The 16,408-nt window shown below is 34.8% G+C and overlaps 1 protein-coding gene across 1 annotated transcript in view; it reads right to left on the minus strand.

Moving 5' to 3' along the window:
* Nucleotides 1-16,408, minus strand: part of MCCC2 (methylcrotonyl-CoA carboxylase subunit 2) — a 34,376-nt gene that overhangs the window by 6,006 nt on the left and 11,962 nt on the right. The window contains exons 7-15 of the mRNA XM_062513232.1: nt 13,465-13,578; nt 8,207-8,271; nt 7,202-7,301; nt 6,163-6,258; nt 4,890-4,962; nt 4,616-4,692; nt 2,521-2,587; nt 2,098-2,254; nt 1,186-1,300 (exon numbers count right to left, since the gene is read on the minus strand). Of these exons, the coding sequence (XP_062369216.1) occupies nt 1,186-1,300; nt 2,098-2,254; nt 2,521-2,587; nt 4,616-4,692; nt 4,890-4,962; nt 6,163-6,258; nt 7,202-7,301; nt 8,207-8,271; nt 13,465-13,578 (864 nt within the window). The remainder of the gene's footprint in view (nt 1-1,185; nt 1,301-2,097; nt 2,255-2,520; nt 2,588-4,615; nt 4,693-4,889; nt 4,963-6,162; nt 6,259-7,201; nt 7,302-8,206; nt 8,272-13,464; nt 13,579-16,408) is intronic.

A 16,408-nucleotide genomic window follows, 5' to 3' on the forward strand; every position in this document is an offset into this window, starting at 1 on the left:
AAGAAAATGCCTAAATTATCTTCCCCAAGTTTACTTTTACTCTTTCAGCACACAACTGCCAATTTTGCATGTTTGACAACAAAATTAAAATAGCACTTTCCAAATCAAGTGGGTGGAAAAGGAGAATAAACATATACTTAACTGCATGCAAGAGCAATTGGTGTCTAGCACACAAAAAATTACTGAAGCTAGTGTATAGGAAAAAAGAAAATTTGGTTTGCCTATGGCAAGATTTTTTAATAAAATAAGTCTGCACTATTCTAACACCGGGTTTTTCTATGATCCAGACTGGTCACAGTAATTCAAAAAACTTCCAAGTTTCCAACACATTTGACTGACATTTAACTACTACTAATTATTTTTCTTGAACTTCTTTCTGGGTATTATGGATTTGGGAAAGTAAGACAGACAGAGATAAGGGTGAGTATATTCTACCCACAGAACAAACAAGTCAATTGTTGAACAGTAATGACACTGAGATAACATATTCATACTGCTTCCCCATTCTGATTAACTATCCATGGTAAGTATGAACAATTTTAAGACATCACAATAAAACCACTTCTTATGGGATCAAGGCAGTAGTATACCCATAAACCTTGCAATTAAAAAAACCCAACTCAGCAGAAAAGAATGTGCAGTGAAACTATAAAATATTACTATAAGATTTAATAAAATATTATATAAACAATATACCTCCAATTTTCAATTAAAATGCTAAAATGAGCAAAAACTTCTCCAAACCTCTCCAAACTTCTGCTGTTACAAATTTCATAATTCTCAATCAGTTAATCATTTGAAGACTCTAAAACTGCCACCTTCATAATAATTGAAAAGACACACTTCCCTGACATATTCCTCTTCACACTCCCAAACCAAGGAGGATTCCTGGTTGCTTATCTCAGGCAGAACAACTTGGTGCACAAAGTACAAAAATACGATGCTATATGAAATACTCTTCTTTTTAAGCAAGGATAATAAATATTATGAATGATCTTTACATTTCAAAGAAGTAAGCGGTAACACTTCACAAACACTTCATGTTTGTCAGTGCACTAGGTGGCATTGGGATAGTTCACTGCAGTCTCATTCTCTTCCATCCCATCCTTAGCTCACAAAGTGACCAGCTCCAGTGAAAGAGTATGTGATAATGATTTTACCAGAAATGAAAGAAGAAAGATATACCTGTTTTCCCTCCCTTGCTTTTTGGTCCTTAGCTATTGTAGCTAGAACAGTTGCAGCTTGTTCCCCTCCCATCACTGATATGCGAGCATTTGGCCACATATACAGAAATCTTGGACTGAAAAAATACATATTAAACATAAAGGTAAGACACTGTTATATTTCCAAATGAAGAACTAATTCCCACTCAACTAAGAATACATTTTTATGCACAACAATTTTACAATATAATTTTTTTTAATAAGGTACATCAACATACTTCAATGCCTGCAGCATTACATTTGAAAATGTAAAAATTCTGTTCATTTCCATTATTCAAACACCTTTTTTAAAAAATTTCTTTCTTGAAAAAAATTTTTTATATTTCTCTTCAGCTCACATTCGCAACCCACAGGAATTTTTCTCCTAAACATCCCAAATAACTTCAATCGTATCAGGAACCTTCAAAAATGAAATGTAAAAGAACTACATAAGCCATGTCCAAAGTGTCAACAAAAAAAATTTTTAGAAGTTATACAAACCTTACTCATAGAAACAGGCTGATTGAAGTGAATAAGGAGTTTTAACACAAGATGATATACTCTACCTATGAATGAAGAAAAAAGGACCAGCCTGTACTGCCCAATGATTGTTTAAGATTTTACAATTTTTCCACCAAAAATGAAATGGGAGAAAAGGATGTGAACTGGCTTACTGTTAGAAGTCTCCTCTTTCAACTAATTCAAGGTCAATCATTAGACTTATCAGTCTCTACAAATTTCAGGCTGTTATTTATTTACAAACATATTCATTATGAACACTTTTCCAAACAGCACAACTTCTTCAAGAGTTCAGATGATTTTTCAGTATGGTACTTCAAGGTTATGGTCTCTTAAATTATTTCTGTCTGCTGTCATAATTTGAAGCAACACTTACCTATATGCTCTTCCACACATCCCATAGTTTCCAGCTCCATAAGAGCCACCAATAATGACAGTTATTTTAGGTACATTGGCACAAGCTACAGCAGTTACCATCTTGGCACCATCTTTTGCTATCCCTCCAGCCTCGTATTCTCTGCCAACCATGAAACCTAAAGAATACAATATGAACAAAAGGCTCACTGGATTTATATTATAATACTCTGCCATATGTCATATTACGTGCTTCACAGCGCACACAGACAGAACTGAGGAGCAAATCATAAGGCAAGGCCTTCACCACCTGCTGACATGGAAGATTTCCAAACAGGCTGGAGATGTAGGTACTACAAAACACACAAGAGGCTAGAACACAACCTCAACAATTAAAAACAAAGTCTACAACAAAGTGAAACCTCAAAAACTTGATCTTACACACCTGTAATATTCTGCAAAAACACAATGGGAATATTTCTCTGGCAACACAACTGGATAAAATGTGTACCCTGTGGAGAGGGAAAAAAGAAAAGAGTAAGACATTAAAACTTGGGCAGGTGAAGCTATCACTACCAGAATTCTGAAGTCTGTGTGAAATCCTTCCACTGAAGTCCACCACAGTACTTCTATCTGGAAGTGCTATCCTACTACACCTTCACCCAAAGTTAACTGCAAAACATGCAAACACTGTGGCAGAAGTACAAGATCTCCAAAAATATGTGAGACCATGGGTAAAACAGAAATAATGTCCTTAAAAAGCATTACTAATATAATTGAAAAGCTCAACTGCTGTGACTCAGCCAATATGCAGTTAAACCATGGACAGCGCCAATGTGGCATCTGACACTGAGTTTGGTAAGACTGTCAGAAAAATTAAGACAATCAGTCATAAAAATATATCTCCCTGTTTTCTACAAAAAAAAAAAAAAGTGATCTCTAAAACTGGGAAAGGGACATATACATTATTCACTCATGGCCCTGCCAGCTGCTGTAACATTTTCTCCCTCTCCTGAACACAGATGCCCTCTCCCTATTTACTAGCAAAAGACCACTTTCTTAGCAAAGTTACAAATGGTGGATTCCAAGCTTCCACTTCAACTAATCTAAATCTATAAAGTTCTATTTATACACTTGCTGGTAAACAAAACAAAACAAATTATGTAGCACAACTAAGAAAACATCTAACCTCTTCACTATATAAAACCTGCAAAGGTTGTAAAAAGAAAAAAGAGAAAAAAATAATTAAAGACAATCTTCTTCAGAGAAACATGTGAATAGCATGGTGATGATCAGAGGAAAAAAGTGCAAAAAGTCATTACAAAAATGCAAGAAAAAAATTGCTAAGATATGTTGCTCATAGAACCAACATCATGGACAAAGGTATCTTCAGAAGTGCATTGCCTTTTACAGTACTGTTATGCCAGTATAAGTCATGAAATGAAGATGCCTTACATATTTTCATTGTTAGGAAAAAGAGTTATAGCACTAAACCGTAAGGAAAATAATGAAAGCATTAGAAATACTGCAAGAGTTATTTTCTACCTGGAAATAACTGTTAAAACAAATGTCAGATGAAAATAAATGTAATTTATTGCAATGCTCCAATTTGGAAGTATTCCTTCAGCACATGAAACTCAATTTCATGTATTATTTTATAAGAGAAATAAATCCAATAAAATTACTTGTTTTCTCCACCTCTCATCAATGCTTCCTTTTTCTGTATATTCTCAATACTGACTTCCTCACTGTTTGCTCAAGAAGCCTCTTAGAACGAAACTAGCTTATATAATTGCTATTGCAAAAAATTACTATTACAACTGACAGTTGTTTCTTGAAAAAAATAAGGAACTAAAGTGAGCAACTCAGACCAAGGTAAACACTTAGCAATACCCAGATAGTCTTCATCACCATCATTCCCTGAAGTCCAAACTGTAAAGCATTGGTAACTGTAATAAAATCACAATATTCCTTCACACAGCCTTTCATTCACAAAACAGGTATTTTAGTTCAGAGATTTTGAGAGACTGCACAGATATTCAATCATTATTCTCGTTATTAGGCCAGGAGCTGCTGCAGCAAAGTATGAGAATTAGAACTCTGGTAAACCAATGAACTGAGTATCGGAATCCAAGTTTTACATCTTCCACTTAAAACGATGAAATTTTCCATAGTACTTCAGGGTTTAGCAGTTAGAAATGCCCAGCAAGGTAATGATGTAATCAGGATGGACTTGTCTTGTAACAGAGGTATGTTTCAGGATATTTCAGCTGTATACGGTATATTATGCTGTATTCACACAAATCCAAATGCTGTCCCGCTGTTGGCCTATCTTCACATGAGCAAAATCTACAAAACACTGTATCTAAAATACAGTCAATTTTTTTACAGCTTATGAACAGCTTATACCTGTCTCACATTTACATGAAAAACGTGGAGACAGTCCTCCTTCATTATTTAGAAAAGTTCCTCATCTCAAGAGCAAGATGTCCACCTGAAGTTCTGTTTCTTAATGGCAAACAAGCTAATAATCTCTTTACCTTTTTAGCTGACTCTGAGAAAAGAACTCCATTGTTTCCAATAATTCCCACTGGGTAACCAAAAATTCTTGCAAATCCTAAAGGAGAGAGATTTAATTCATAGATTTCCACGTGTATTTATTTTTCCATAGCATATAAAGGTAACACTTTCTCCTGGTATCAGAAACTGCTATTTTTCTGAAGATAAATATTAAAAATATCAGTGTCTGAGCCAGAATAAATCCAACTATAAAACCAGGGGGAACATATACAGAATAATTATATTTCTACTTACCTGTAACTAAAGTATCCCCATACAAGGCTTTGAATTCATCAAATCTACTTCCATCTACAATTCTAGCAATGACCTTAGGAAAAAACAGAAAAATAACATTAAATTCCTAATCCTTCAAGGTTTTAATTTGTTTGGAAAGGAACCCCATGATAACTTAAAAACCTTTCCATTTACAGAACATCAAGCAGCCCACCATATAAACAGTTTGGATAGCAGGCAAAGCCCATTTAGTTTTTTAAGTGTGATTCATCTACACGTTTTTAAAAATGGAATGTCAGGATTAAGAATGCTCTAACCAAACAGCTAAATTACACAGGAACAACATCTTCCTGATTAGTTAGATTTCAAAGAAAAATCTCTGCTTAAACATTGATCAAAAATCTCTCATTTGTAAAGAAAAACACATGTACACTCATGAATCACTTTCTTAAAGATATGATTATTTTTAGGCTTGCTTAAGTTTGTGACATACAAAAATAATGAATATCTGATTTGAGGTTTCTCTGTGATGCAAAGGAGCCATTTTTTATAAATACAGATCCACTGCTAGCAAGACATTTGCCAGAAGATATTTATTTCAACTTCAACAGAACATAAATTTGAACTATTCCAACTTTTGACAGTGAAGTATGAACTCAATTAAACTGTTCATCTCTTTTTCCCCTGAATACAAAGCAAATCCTAGTAATTTCTGACAAATATTTTAAGACAGGTAGATATTAAGACTCCTCCTAAAACACATATTTGGCTAGCAGTGAAAAAGGTTCTGAATGTGAGATTTGTGCAAAATATGAGAAAGCATATTGGCTCAGATGAAGGTTCCAAGGCAGAAAATTACTCTAGATCTGCAGTAGAGTTCAATAGTCTTTGTATAGTTGGGAGCAAGCTCAATCCTTCGGTGTTTAAGTATTTATGGTGCTTATACTCCATAAATACTTAATCAATTCATCTTTCACGGACTGACAGAAAAAGAAAGCCATCATATCCCTGGGCATTCTACAGAATGCTTTGCCAACTAGGAGGTCCCATTTCTGTCAGCTTTTTCAGAATGCTACCAATCTCTCATCCTTGCTCATCCTTCTTAAAAGTATAACCAAAAACTATTGTATTTTCAGCCAGTCACAGCTATTACAATGGATCTGCTGGACAAAAATACAAAGAAGTAAGTACCCAAATTAGGTATTATCAATTATAACAATATAAAGAGTGATTTCCTGCAAGAAATTGGGTGTATGTACGTATGTGCATATGGATCTTGCATTAATACTCATACCTCTTTGACATCAAAACTTCTTTTTAGCTGGTCACCAACTATTCCATATATTTCATCAGCTGGAAATAAAGGCTCTTCTGACGGTTCTATAGTCACCTATAGCAATTTAACAATACAATTTACACAACAAAGGATCCATGAGCTCACATTATGACTTAAAAATTCAAGTAACAGTTTGTCAAATTCTTTGAGCACAGACTTCTCTTTCCCAACAACATCAAAATGCCTGTACTGGCTTGTCATTTTGTATAAAGTTTCCTAAACTGAAGCTTGTAACAGTTTCTCACTTACTGTTATCTTTTTCCTACTACTGCATGGATCTCCACATGTGCTCTACTTTTTCCATGTCATAAAAAAATTAGGCATGTCCTGCTATTTTCTCTTATTTTCCCCCATGCCCTCTAAGGCAGGCAGCATTCTGAAAAATGGGTGACGATTTTGTCACACAACTGAATACAACATCTTGCCTTCCTTGAGCTTCCATTCACCCCTTCCTATATCTTTCTTATGTCCTTCTAAAATACATAAGGCAATTCCACCCCCATACATTATCCATTCCATTTCCTATGTGGAATTCTTAAATCAATACAATTCATTGTCAAGATTTAGGCCTATCCCCCCAATTTTCAATTTCTTAATTATCCCAGAAAAAGGTCTATTCAAAAAGATGGTTTAGCAAGTATCTAATTTTAAGTCCGTGGAAATGATCGTGTGGGTTTAGAATTAAATCAAGTGTCTCGCAGGACAGGATTAATCTGAAAGTGCAATTCTATGACTCTTCTAGCACTCTTCTAGTTGCTTCACTCTTGCATTTAATCGCAGTATTATAACCAGGGGAATAATACAGCAGGAATGTAATTGCAAGACTGAAGCATCAGAGAAATCTTTAAGGACAAGAACCATAATGTCCATTTTCAAATGTGTGAAGTCATGGACAAAAGTATATGTTCTATGCACTAAAATAAGTGTTGTATCAATCAGGCAGAGAAAAGCATTCCTAATTTCCACAATGCAGCTTTTTCAGACTCTATACACTTACATCTACTTTCTTCTGGAGATTCAAACTTCTTACAACTTTCCTTGCCAGATGAAGTGCATGATTGTCATCTAAAGCATAATGATCTGTTACACCAGATTTTCTGTATATAAACAACAATAGCAAGATGAATACTTTGGGAAAAAACCCCAACATATAACAGGCAGTGAAAACCTGACATTTTAAAGCTTATAAGACCTTGAAAATAGAGATACAACAATTCAGCTCGCTGTATTTTATTATGAAACTACTTTAAAAAAACCCCTATAGCTGAACTTTTCTTCAAAATAGTACATTCAAGTTATCGGGCAAGAAATAAAATAGTAACTGCAGGAAAAAAAAGTCTAAATGACAATATATAACAAGCATTGTTCATATGCAGCAAAAATTCATTTCAATTATAAGAAAAACATGCAAAAATGGCATGAGCTGCCCTCCAAAATAATTCTTTGTTCACTTCAAATGAAGTAACAAATAAACACTTATTGTACAGCAATACATAACTCACTGTAATACCTAATTTTGTTTATTATTAATTGCAGAACTTGAAAGTGCACATATTTTTGGGGTTTGATAAGAAATATTTTTTTATAAAAAGCACAAGCTATTTTGATCTTGCTTGTAGTGAATTCTATGTGGCAGTACTATAGATACAATCTGCAAAATGCATCATATTATTCTGCTAACACTCAGTATTAAAGTCTTTCATATTATGCCTGATGCTGCAGTACACAAGCTATGTGAGTATTTTAAAGTGGTAAATGAAGGAAACAATGCTAACAAGAGTAACGCAATTGTGATATTCTAACAACAAAACAATCAGTCAGCATCAGATAACAACTCAGAAATAATTTTCAAAAAGTAAACACAGCTTAAGAAAGACCTAAAAATAAAATAAAATAAAATAAAATAAAATAAAATAAAATAAAATAAAATAAAATAAGGGGAAAGGAGAGGGAAAGCCTAAAATATGGAAGAAATTAACTCTGGGAAAATATTTCTTTAAACCTGCAGTGAAGATCTGCCCCTCCAAGATCCTCTGCTGACACCTGTTCACCTGTTGCTGCTTTAACCTAACACAAGGAAAGGAAAATGAGCTTCACAGTTGACACTTGTCTTTAATATTTATACTATCTTAGATAGTAATCTTAGATATATATCTTAGATACAGTAATAACAGAAATCTTTCCGAAATGCTTCTTCATTGATCATATTTCCCCGTTTACTCTCCCTCAGAGCATCAAAAGATGCCAACAGAAAATCTTGTAAAAATTACCTTTTTCTTTGACTTTGCATCCTTATTCTAGTGTTGATATGTAGTTTTTATTTACAGAAATATTCCCCAGTGTTCTTCTTACTGCTGTGTCCATAATTTATGTGTGTACACTTACACAACCTTCAGACTCATAAACATGCTTTTTCACAAAAATTTTCTCAGCACTTAGTATGAAATTTCAAGTGGGATATTTCTATTCAATGTTTCAAGCAAACAATAGCCCAGCTGAAACCTAGGATTTTTCAATTCTGCTTTCTATACATAAACACTTCTGTGAATTTTAACTTACTAATTTAAATATTAACTATAGAGCAACCATTGGAAGTTTTTATTTTCTTAACCTTCCAGTAAATACACAATCATTAGTAATAATAATTTTCCTTAAAAGACTGCATCAGTGGCATGTACAAGGATCAAGTATGATGTCTCCATGAAAGTACCTGGACTGCACAATCCAAAGCCTAGATCTGTGTAATCTTATACCCGAAAGGGTAATTTAAGACGGAATGGTCTCTTTCTTAGAACAAAACAGTATCATTTACTACTGGGGTTAAAAAAAAGCCAGAAGACTTAGAGGCATTTCTCTACAATAAATGCTCTGAAAAGGATTCCTTGAAAGCTAGAGAAACCATTATTTATTACCCACAGAGAGTACAGATGTAGAGGACAAGCGAGGGAAAGGAAAATGATAATCACTTCCAGAACAGATTTCAGTTTCCAAGTTTCATGTTTAGAAACACTAATTACATACACATATACACACATATTTCCAAAATGTCAAGTTTTCAAATTTAAGTATAGATATTTCTACAACAGTGGATTTTTGCTTTGAAATTTGAATTACCCATGGAATATGAACGTGTGGCATACTAATTAATGGAAAATTTCTGTCAGAGACATAATTAACTTGAGTCTTCATTAAACAGTGATCATAACAAGATGCTTTTAAGAGAAGTGGGGAAGATTTCTTCACTGGAAGGGTTATGTAGCATTGGAACAGGCTGTCTAGGGTAGTGGCTGAGTGACCATCCCTGGAGGTATTTAAATGCCTACAGGTATTTAAGGGTTCAGTGGTGCATTAGGCAGTGTGAGGTCAATGGCCAGACTCAATGACCTTTAAGCTGTATTATAAGATGAGTGATTCTACCATTTGATTAAATTTTACTCCATGATTCTATGAAATAATTACATACATCTGTCATTATATAACCAGTTACAACATACTATTAACTACTGCAGAACATGGCACAAAGCTGAATAGCACAATTATTCCATAAAATATTTTACAAAAATAGATTTTTTGTTTTTCCTCAGAGCTGATGTTTTCCTTCTCGAAATCATAATATTGGAGCTGTGGACTCTGTCTGCCACCATGTGAGATTGCAAAGTTTAACTCCTCTGCTCAAAGCACAGTCAACCAGAGAAGGTTGCTAATGACCACATAATAACCATGAGTTTTGAATAGCTCAAGAATGGAGACTCCACAAACCCTCTGAACAACCTGGTTTGCAGTAAATATTTTCTTATGACTTCCTGTATTTCAGTTTGTGCTTGGCAGCCTCTTGACTATCACAGGGTAGCAATAAGAAGCTTGGCTCTGCTATCTTTACTCCCCCTTGCAAGGTATGGATAGGTTTGCCCTAAGACATGCTTTCACCAGATTGAAAATTCTCATCTCTCTCGCACCCTCCTTATATTACAGACATTCCACTCCATCATCCTCATGGAATTCCAATGTCTCACTCAGGCTTATTCTAGAGTGCCCAGAGCTGCACCCTGCAGCCCAAGTGTGTCTTATTCTGTCAGAGTAGGTGAGAATGAGTATTAGCTCCATCACCTTTTCAGATACAGCAGTGAAACAGAGCATTCTACAAACTGTAGCTTTAAGTAACAGTAATGTTACTTAGAGTTAGTGGCTGAAGTTACCCTAAAGCTCATTAATTCTAACAGACTGCAAAAAGATATGTGCCTCAACAAGATATGTGGGCATTTTCTAAGAAACACCTGTTCAGGCTACTTCAGTTGGAAATTATTAAAATAAATAGACATAACCTCTAGCTGTAATATGCATTTTCCACAACAGATGAGGCCAGTATGTAGGAAAATCCCTGGTCCATAAATACACATGAATTTGAAAAACTTATTCCCTCTTTTCACCAGACTTTTTTTCTCCTCTGTACACAGAAACCAGCAAATTTTCCCTCAAGAAGAAAGAATCAGAAGTTTTTGGAACAAGAGCCTATAGGTCTACATGACATCCTGAACTACCAAGCAGCACTGCCAAAGATAAGAATACAGATACTCCACTTGAAAAAACGCAGAAGAATGGCCCTATATATTACCACTACTGTGATACTCACTATCTTCTACTAAGATCTCCCTGTTTATGAAATCATTACTCCTCACCTTTCCAAAAAAGGAGGTCAAGAAAACTTCCATTTTAGAGGGTGGACTGTACCTACAACTCACTTTTTTTTTCATCATACACATCTCAAGACTAATTATAAGTTACATCAGGTATTTTTTCTTTTTTCACTCCTCAGGATGTTTTGCTTTAGGCAGGTAAGCAATAAAATCCAAATCAATTTTCTTCACATAGGAGAGATGTTTTCGGGAACAGAGCTTACTCAATAATGGCTACAATATCTGCAACAGCATGGAATGGAAGTTTCGAAGAGACTCTGAAGTAGTTTTGACGCTTAGAAGAAGGCAAGTAGAATATTTTCAGTGAGAATATGAAAAGCTCTACAGAACAGAAAATCTGACAGGTGGAGATAATAAAGTTTGATCTATACGCACAAAGATAAGGATCATTACATCTGCAGGGTGCTAAGAAACAAATTAAATTGGAGGATGGTTGTGAAATCTTCCTCTGAAAATTGGGAAAGTTGTTAAAAGTTTCTATCTTCACAACACCCTTGCAGTCACTGACTTGCCTAGTCAAGTCCTCCCCATGTGGCCTGACTCGGGTCATCCTTTTCCAGATGCTTGTTCTGGCAAAAATCTTAGGTGTTACATCTCAGTGGCACACACACATTATCTAAATTGCCTTGTGATGTTAAATAATTACCATCCCCAGAGAAGAAGCAGTTGGTTCTCTTTTTTTCATCTTCCAAGCCAGCTTTCTGGGTTGTACTGGGTATTAGATGTCTTACTGAAAACCTTTTGAAAAGGTTTGTACTTGGATAGCTCAGGTATTCCTGCAACCAGGGCAGTTATTCTTAGTTACAGTAATGAACCTACTAACACTCTGATGTACAAAGTTCATGTCTTTCATCACGCTAGTTTTCTTATCTCAAAGGAAAGATGTAGAAACCACATGTTACTCACTCAACTAATACTATTCTCAAATAGTATTTTCATTCATGTTTATGCCACTTTTCAACAAGAAACTCCTAATATCTAAATTACAACAATAAATGTACTGAGAATTACTTAATTTTGAGGAAGATTTTTTTTATGTTTACCTATAAACAAGCTAATAATACAAGACAAATATAATATATAATATACAAAATATAATACAAGATAAATACTAATACAAGATAAAAAGGAACAGAAACCTATGTAGGGCATTTGAAAAAATTACTGTCAACTAAATTCTAACAACAAAATCCTAATAAGCAGTATAATAAATTGCCACTGCATTACATAGCTGCTATTCATTACTTCATCTGCTTCTATTGATTACTTTGTTCTTATCAACTTGGAAAGCCTCCAAAAAATAATAAATTACTTCAAACTAAATGCCTTTTTTTTTTAGGGAAGACAACAAAGTATCCTTGTACTTTTGTGTGTGTGTCCCATGCCCCTGCTTTTCATATGCCAGTTAAATTCTAAGTTTATTTAAGATGTATAAATGTAAGACTCTTTTTTTTTCTTCCTTTCTTCTTTTTTTACTTTTCTTTTCTTTCCTTTTTTAACTGCACAAGAATTTAAAAGCCATCTATACACTGAACTTTGAAAGAGATATAAAATGCCAAATCTACTTTTATCAATAAGATGACACAATGGGGAAAAATTCACTCTAAAGGAAAAGAATGCAATACAAAAATATGCTGTGGAAATCAGAGCAAAGCTATACAAGTAAACACTAAATCACATTAAAGGATGACTCCTTCATACTTTTAATGAGAACATTACAGTCATGCCTTAGGAACTAGTCAACAAATAAATCTGTCAGTGGCTGTTTCCCCACCATTTTATGGGACATGCCACATTTTCCCAGTATTTTAAGTGTTGAAGAAAGTGACTTCCAAGAGACTTTGCCTCCTCTGTTACTAGAGGAATCAATGGAGCAGTATCTTCATTAGCAATGCTGTTACAAAGCAATTTCTCCATTTCAGCATGTTCAAGTTGGACTCTTGAGAGACATTTGATTTACATTTGGCTTTGTCACAGGAAGCACACCTTAAAGTTCCCAAAAGACTGTAACGAAAACAGAGCCATCACGCTGCCTCAGACCAGTCTATACACTAAATTTGACAGATATTTGACTATTTCACAAAAGCAATTTTATCCATCCTTTGTCAGTAAACTGACAAAAATACAGATCAGTCTTGCTTTGGAAGTTCTTTTGTCTTTGATCTTGACTTTGAGACACAATACACACAGCTGTGATTTTTTCAAATTTTGTGTCCAATCTAGAGAGTACATAATTGAATACAGAAACAATTTTCATCATTTAAAACATGCACAGCAATCTATGAGCAGTACTATAAAAACACCACAAGACAATCTTATTTATATATGTATATGTATATGTATATATATATGTATATGTACATATATATACCTCTAATGAACAGAAAAGATTTTATTTATGATAGAAACATTCAGATATACTTAAAAATACAAACTAATCAACACAGTATCTAGAAATATCTCACCAAGAAATGTCTCAAGTGGTTAAGGTGTACAATTATCGCAGCATGATTTGGCAGAAGGGGGAGGAAAGGGGCCATGTCACTAGAAACTTCTGTATCCTTACCAGTGGTGGCCCTCCCAGGAATATTGTTCCCTGTTTCCCAACAATAATACTCTCATCAGCCATTGCAGGTACGTATGCTCCTCCTGCTGTACAGGATCCCATGACTACTGCTATCTATCAGGAAAACAAAAAGCAAAAGTTAATGAACTGCTCAACCCTTAAAAATAGCAAAGCCACAAGATACTATGTATATTAATGGGCTTCAGTTACTGCTTATCGGCATAATTGCACCAGCCTTAACACCCTCTGAAGGAAATCTCCCCCATCTCCTAGTACGCTACTTCAGGTCCTCAATGGATCAACCAATTAATTTTGCCCTTTCAAGATGTGTTGAGAATCTTATTACAGGCTTCAACATGAATAAACTCTGCTTCATCCTTTTACCTAATTTTGAGATGAACACCTACCCTGTGAACATTTTCTACCAGTAGTATCTTGGTGATACTCTTACAAAATTGAATTAACCTCAGATATGATGGGTACTGTAACTGTAGACAATCATGGAAGTGAAGTTTCTCAATTTCTCCTTCACAGGAGCACCTTCAAAGACCCTTTCAGGACACTTGTAGAGCAGAAGAAAAAGAATACTCATATAAAAAGGGCAAACACTTCCTTTCACTACCACACATAACCCCTAAAAAAACCCAACAAAACAATATTATTTTATGTGAAGTTTGTTTCACGGTATTTCTAAGGTGACATCAATTAGTGTTCTCTGTTACATGATAATCCAGAAGAAGAAAACAGCACACAGCAAAACAGAACTTCTAAATCACATTATGCATACCTAAAGCAGGACTGCATGAACTATGTCAATCTGATATCATCAAATCAAACAGCCTTTTCAGCAAACAGTTTTCAGGATCTTAAACTATATTCAGAGTCACGTGATTAATCTGCAGTATTTCTCTTGTGTATTTAATAAATAACTCCTGGCAAATTCAAAAATAATATATGCCTACAGAAATGGAGAAAACTTGGTGTAAATAAGTTTATTTAATTTTTCCCTCCAGGATTTTTATTTTTTTTCCTATTCTTAATTTCAGCATGTTCACACTGAAAAAAATGTGCCTGCATTTAAACTTTAACTCAGGTGTACATTTTTTTCAACACAAAAACTGGAATATGTATCTGCTGGAAAAAATAAAACCTACTTGTCAAATTACCAGATAATATCCTACCTCCTGACTTAATCTTCTAAATTGCTGCAAAGAAATTCTTGATGCATTCAATAAAAGTCAACAGTCCTGAGTGCACATACACTATTTCATATCCACGGATCCACCTCCCATCATATCCATGCAGCATATCAATGTGAGAGCTCAGGAAGCAGCTAATGAGGAGCTAATCACAGCTTTCTGATTCACACCCATATAGACAACAATGTAATTTAAGATGTAGTGGGTGAATAATAAATTAGTCACACATAAAATTAGAGGGGGAAATTAAAAGCAACTGTCAGAAAATAAAAAAGGGGGAAAAAAGCAGGTACTTTAAGGGCCAAATTGAGAACTAATGAAGAGATGAACAGACGTTCAAGCAGGCCACAATATAAAACATCAGGCAGCAAACTAACACTATCCAGACTCCTATCTCAGAAGAATTGACCAGTGTGGAAACCAGAGAGAGCATAATTTCCTAATCCCATTTTCTAGAGAAACATGTTCTCAGACAGGAAGATGGTTCTAGCTACCACACACTGTTAGCACAAAACCAAAAATAGATTTAACAAGTGTTAACAGTGCCTCTGAAATAAAACAAAGCATAGATGTATCTCCCAAACAAAATGCACCCTTATTACAGCCTTTAAAGGAAGTGCTTCAGTAAAACATTTTTCCCTGTCTCCTGTAAATATTCAAAGAAAGATAAACCCCTCAGTGTCATACTTGGAAAATTTCACTTTTCATCAGTGTCATAATAAACAGAAATGTGTTTTATTCAAAGACAAATCTTTATTATATTTAGTTTTTATTGTATACGAATACAATTACTCCTAATACAACACCATATGGTAATTGAAAGAAAAACAAATTCAACTTCTTAATGCAACTTTGAAAGTAGGTAAAATACATTTCAAGATATGCTGGAAACAAGAGTATGACCGTAGGGTCAAGCATTTCTGGAAAGGTCCTGCACAACATCAGTAATTTCAGCCTTGCAAGCTGGGTATATATACCTATCTTTGACATAACATCTAAAATCATTACTCCCATAGCAGATCATGATTGAAGTCTCTAGCAAAAATAAAATTTTTCAAAATTTCTCAAAAAAAGATAATTCAGCAAAATACCACTCCTTCAACACTTGCTGTTCCACAAAAACACTTGGACCAATCTAGGTCTATCAGGGAGTCTTATATGATGACCAGTGTACGAACTGCCTTTCTTTCCTATGTATTTTTGTTATAACTAAGCACCGCTTTTCTCTGGTGACCTACCTAATCACAGTTGGTTCACTTCCACTGTTATAAAGAACTGCAGAAGTTAAATTATGTCATACTTTGTAGAGAGATTTAGTGCATGGTTGGAATCTTCAGTCTTGGATTTTTATAGAGGCAATGGATCTCATGATCCTTTGGAAGAGTAAAAGATGGTTGACCATCTGAACTCTTCCAAAATGTGCCAAAAAGGTATCAAGGTAACAGAGGCAGTTTCCTCAAAAATCCTGCAAAGCCAGTGTTTGTCATGTAAGGACATGTAAGGAGTCACACTGAATACTGTACCCTTGACTGGTGCATCTGCTTCACCCTCAAAGTATCGGCTCCTACTACCTCCTTCCCCCACAGAAAAAAAACCCTGCCCAAGGCCCCAGTGGAGTCTCTTGTGTGAGTGGTTGGAATCATGTCCCCCTGAGCCTCAGGGTAGGAGAATCCAGTGAGGATGGTCTCTCAAGGGTTTTATTCCTTCTAAAAAAGAACACTGGATAGTGGTATTGTAGTGGGATT

Source organism: Cinclus cinclus, chromosome Z, assembly GCF_963662255.1.
Source record: "Cinclus cinclus chromosome Z, bCinCin1.1, whole genome shotgun sequence".
Lineage (NCBI taxonomy): Eukaryota > Metazoa > Chordata > Aves > Passeriformes > Cinclidae > Cinclus > Cinclus cinclus.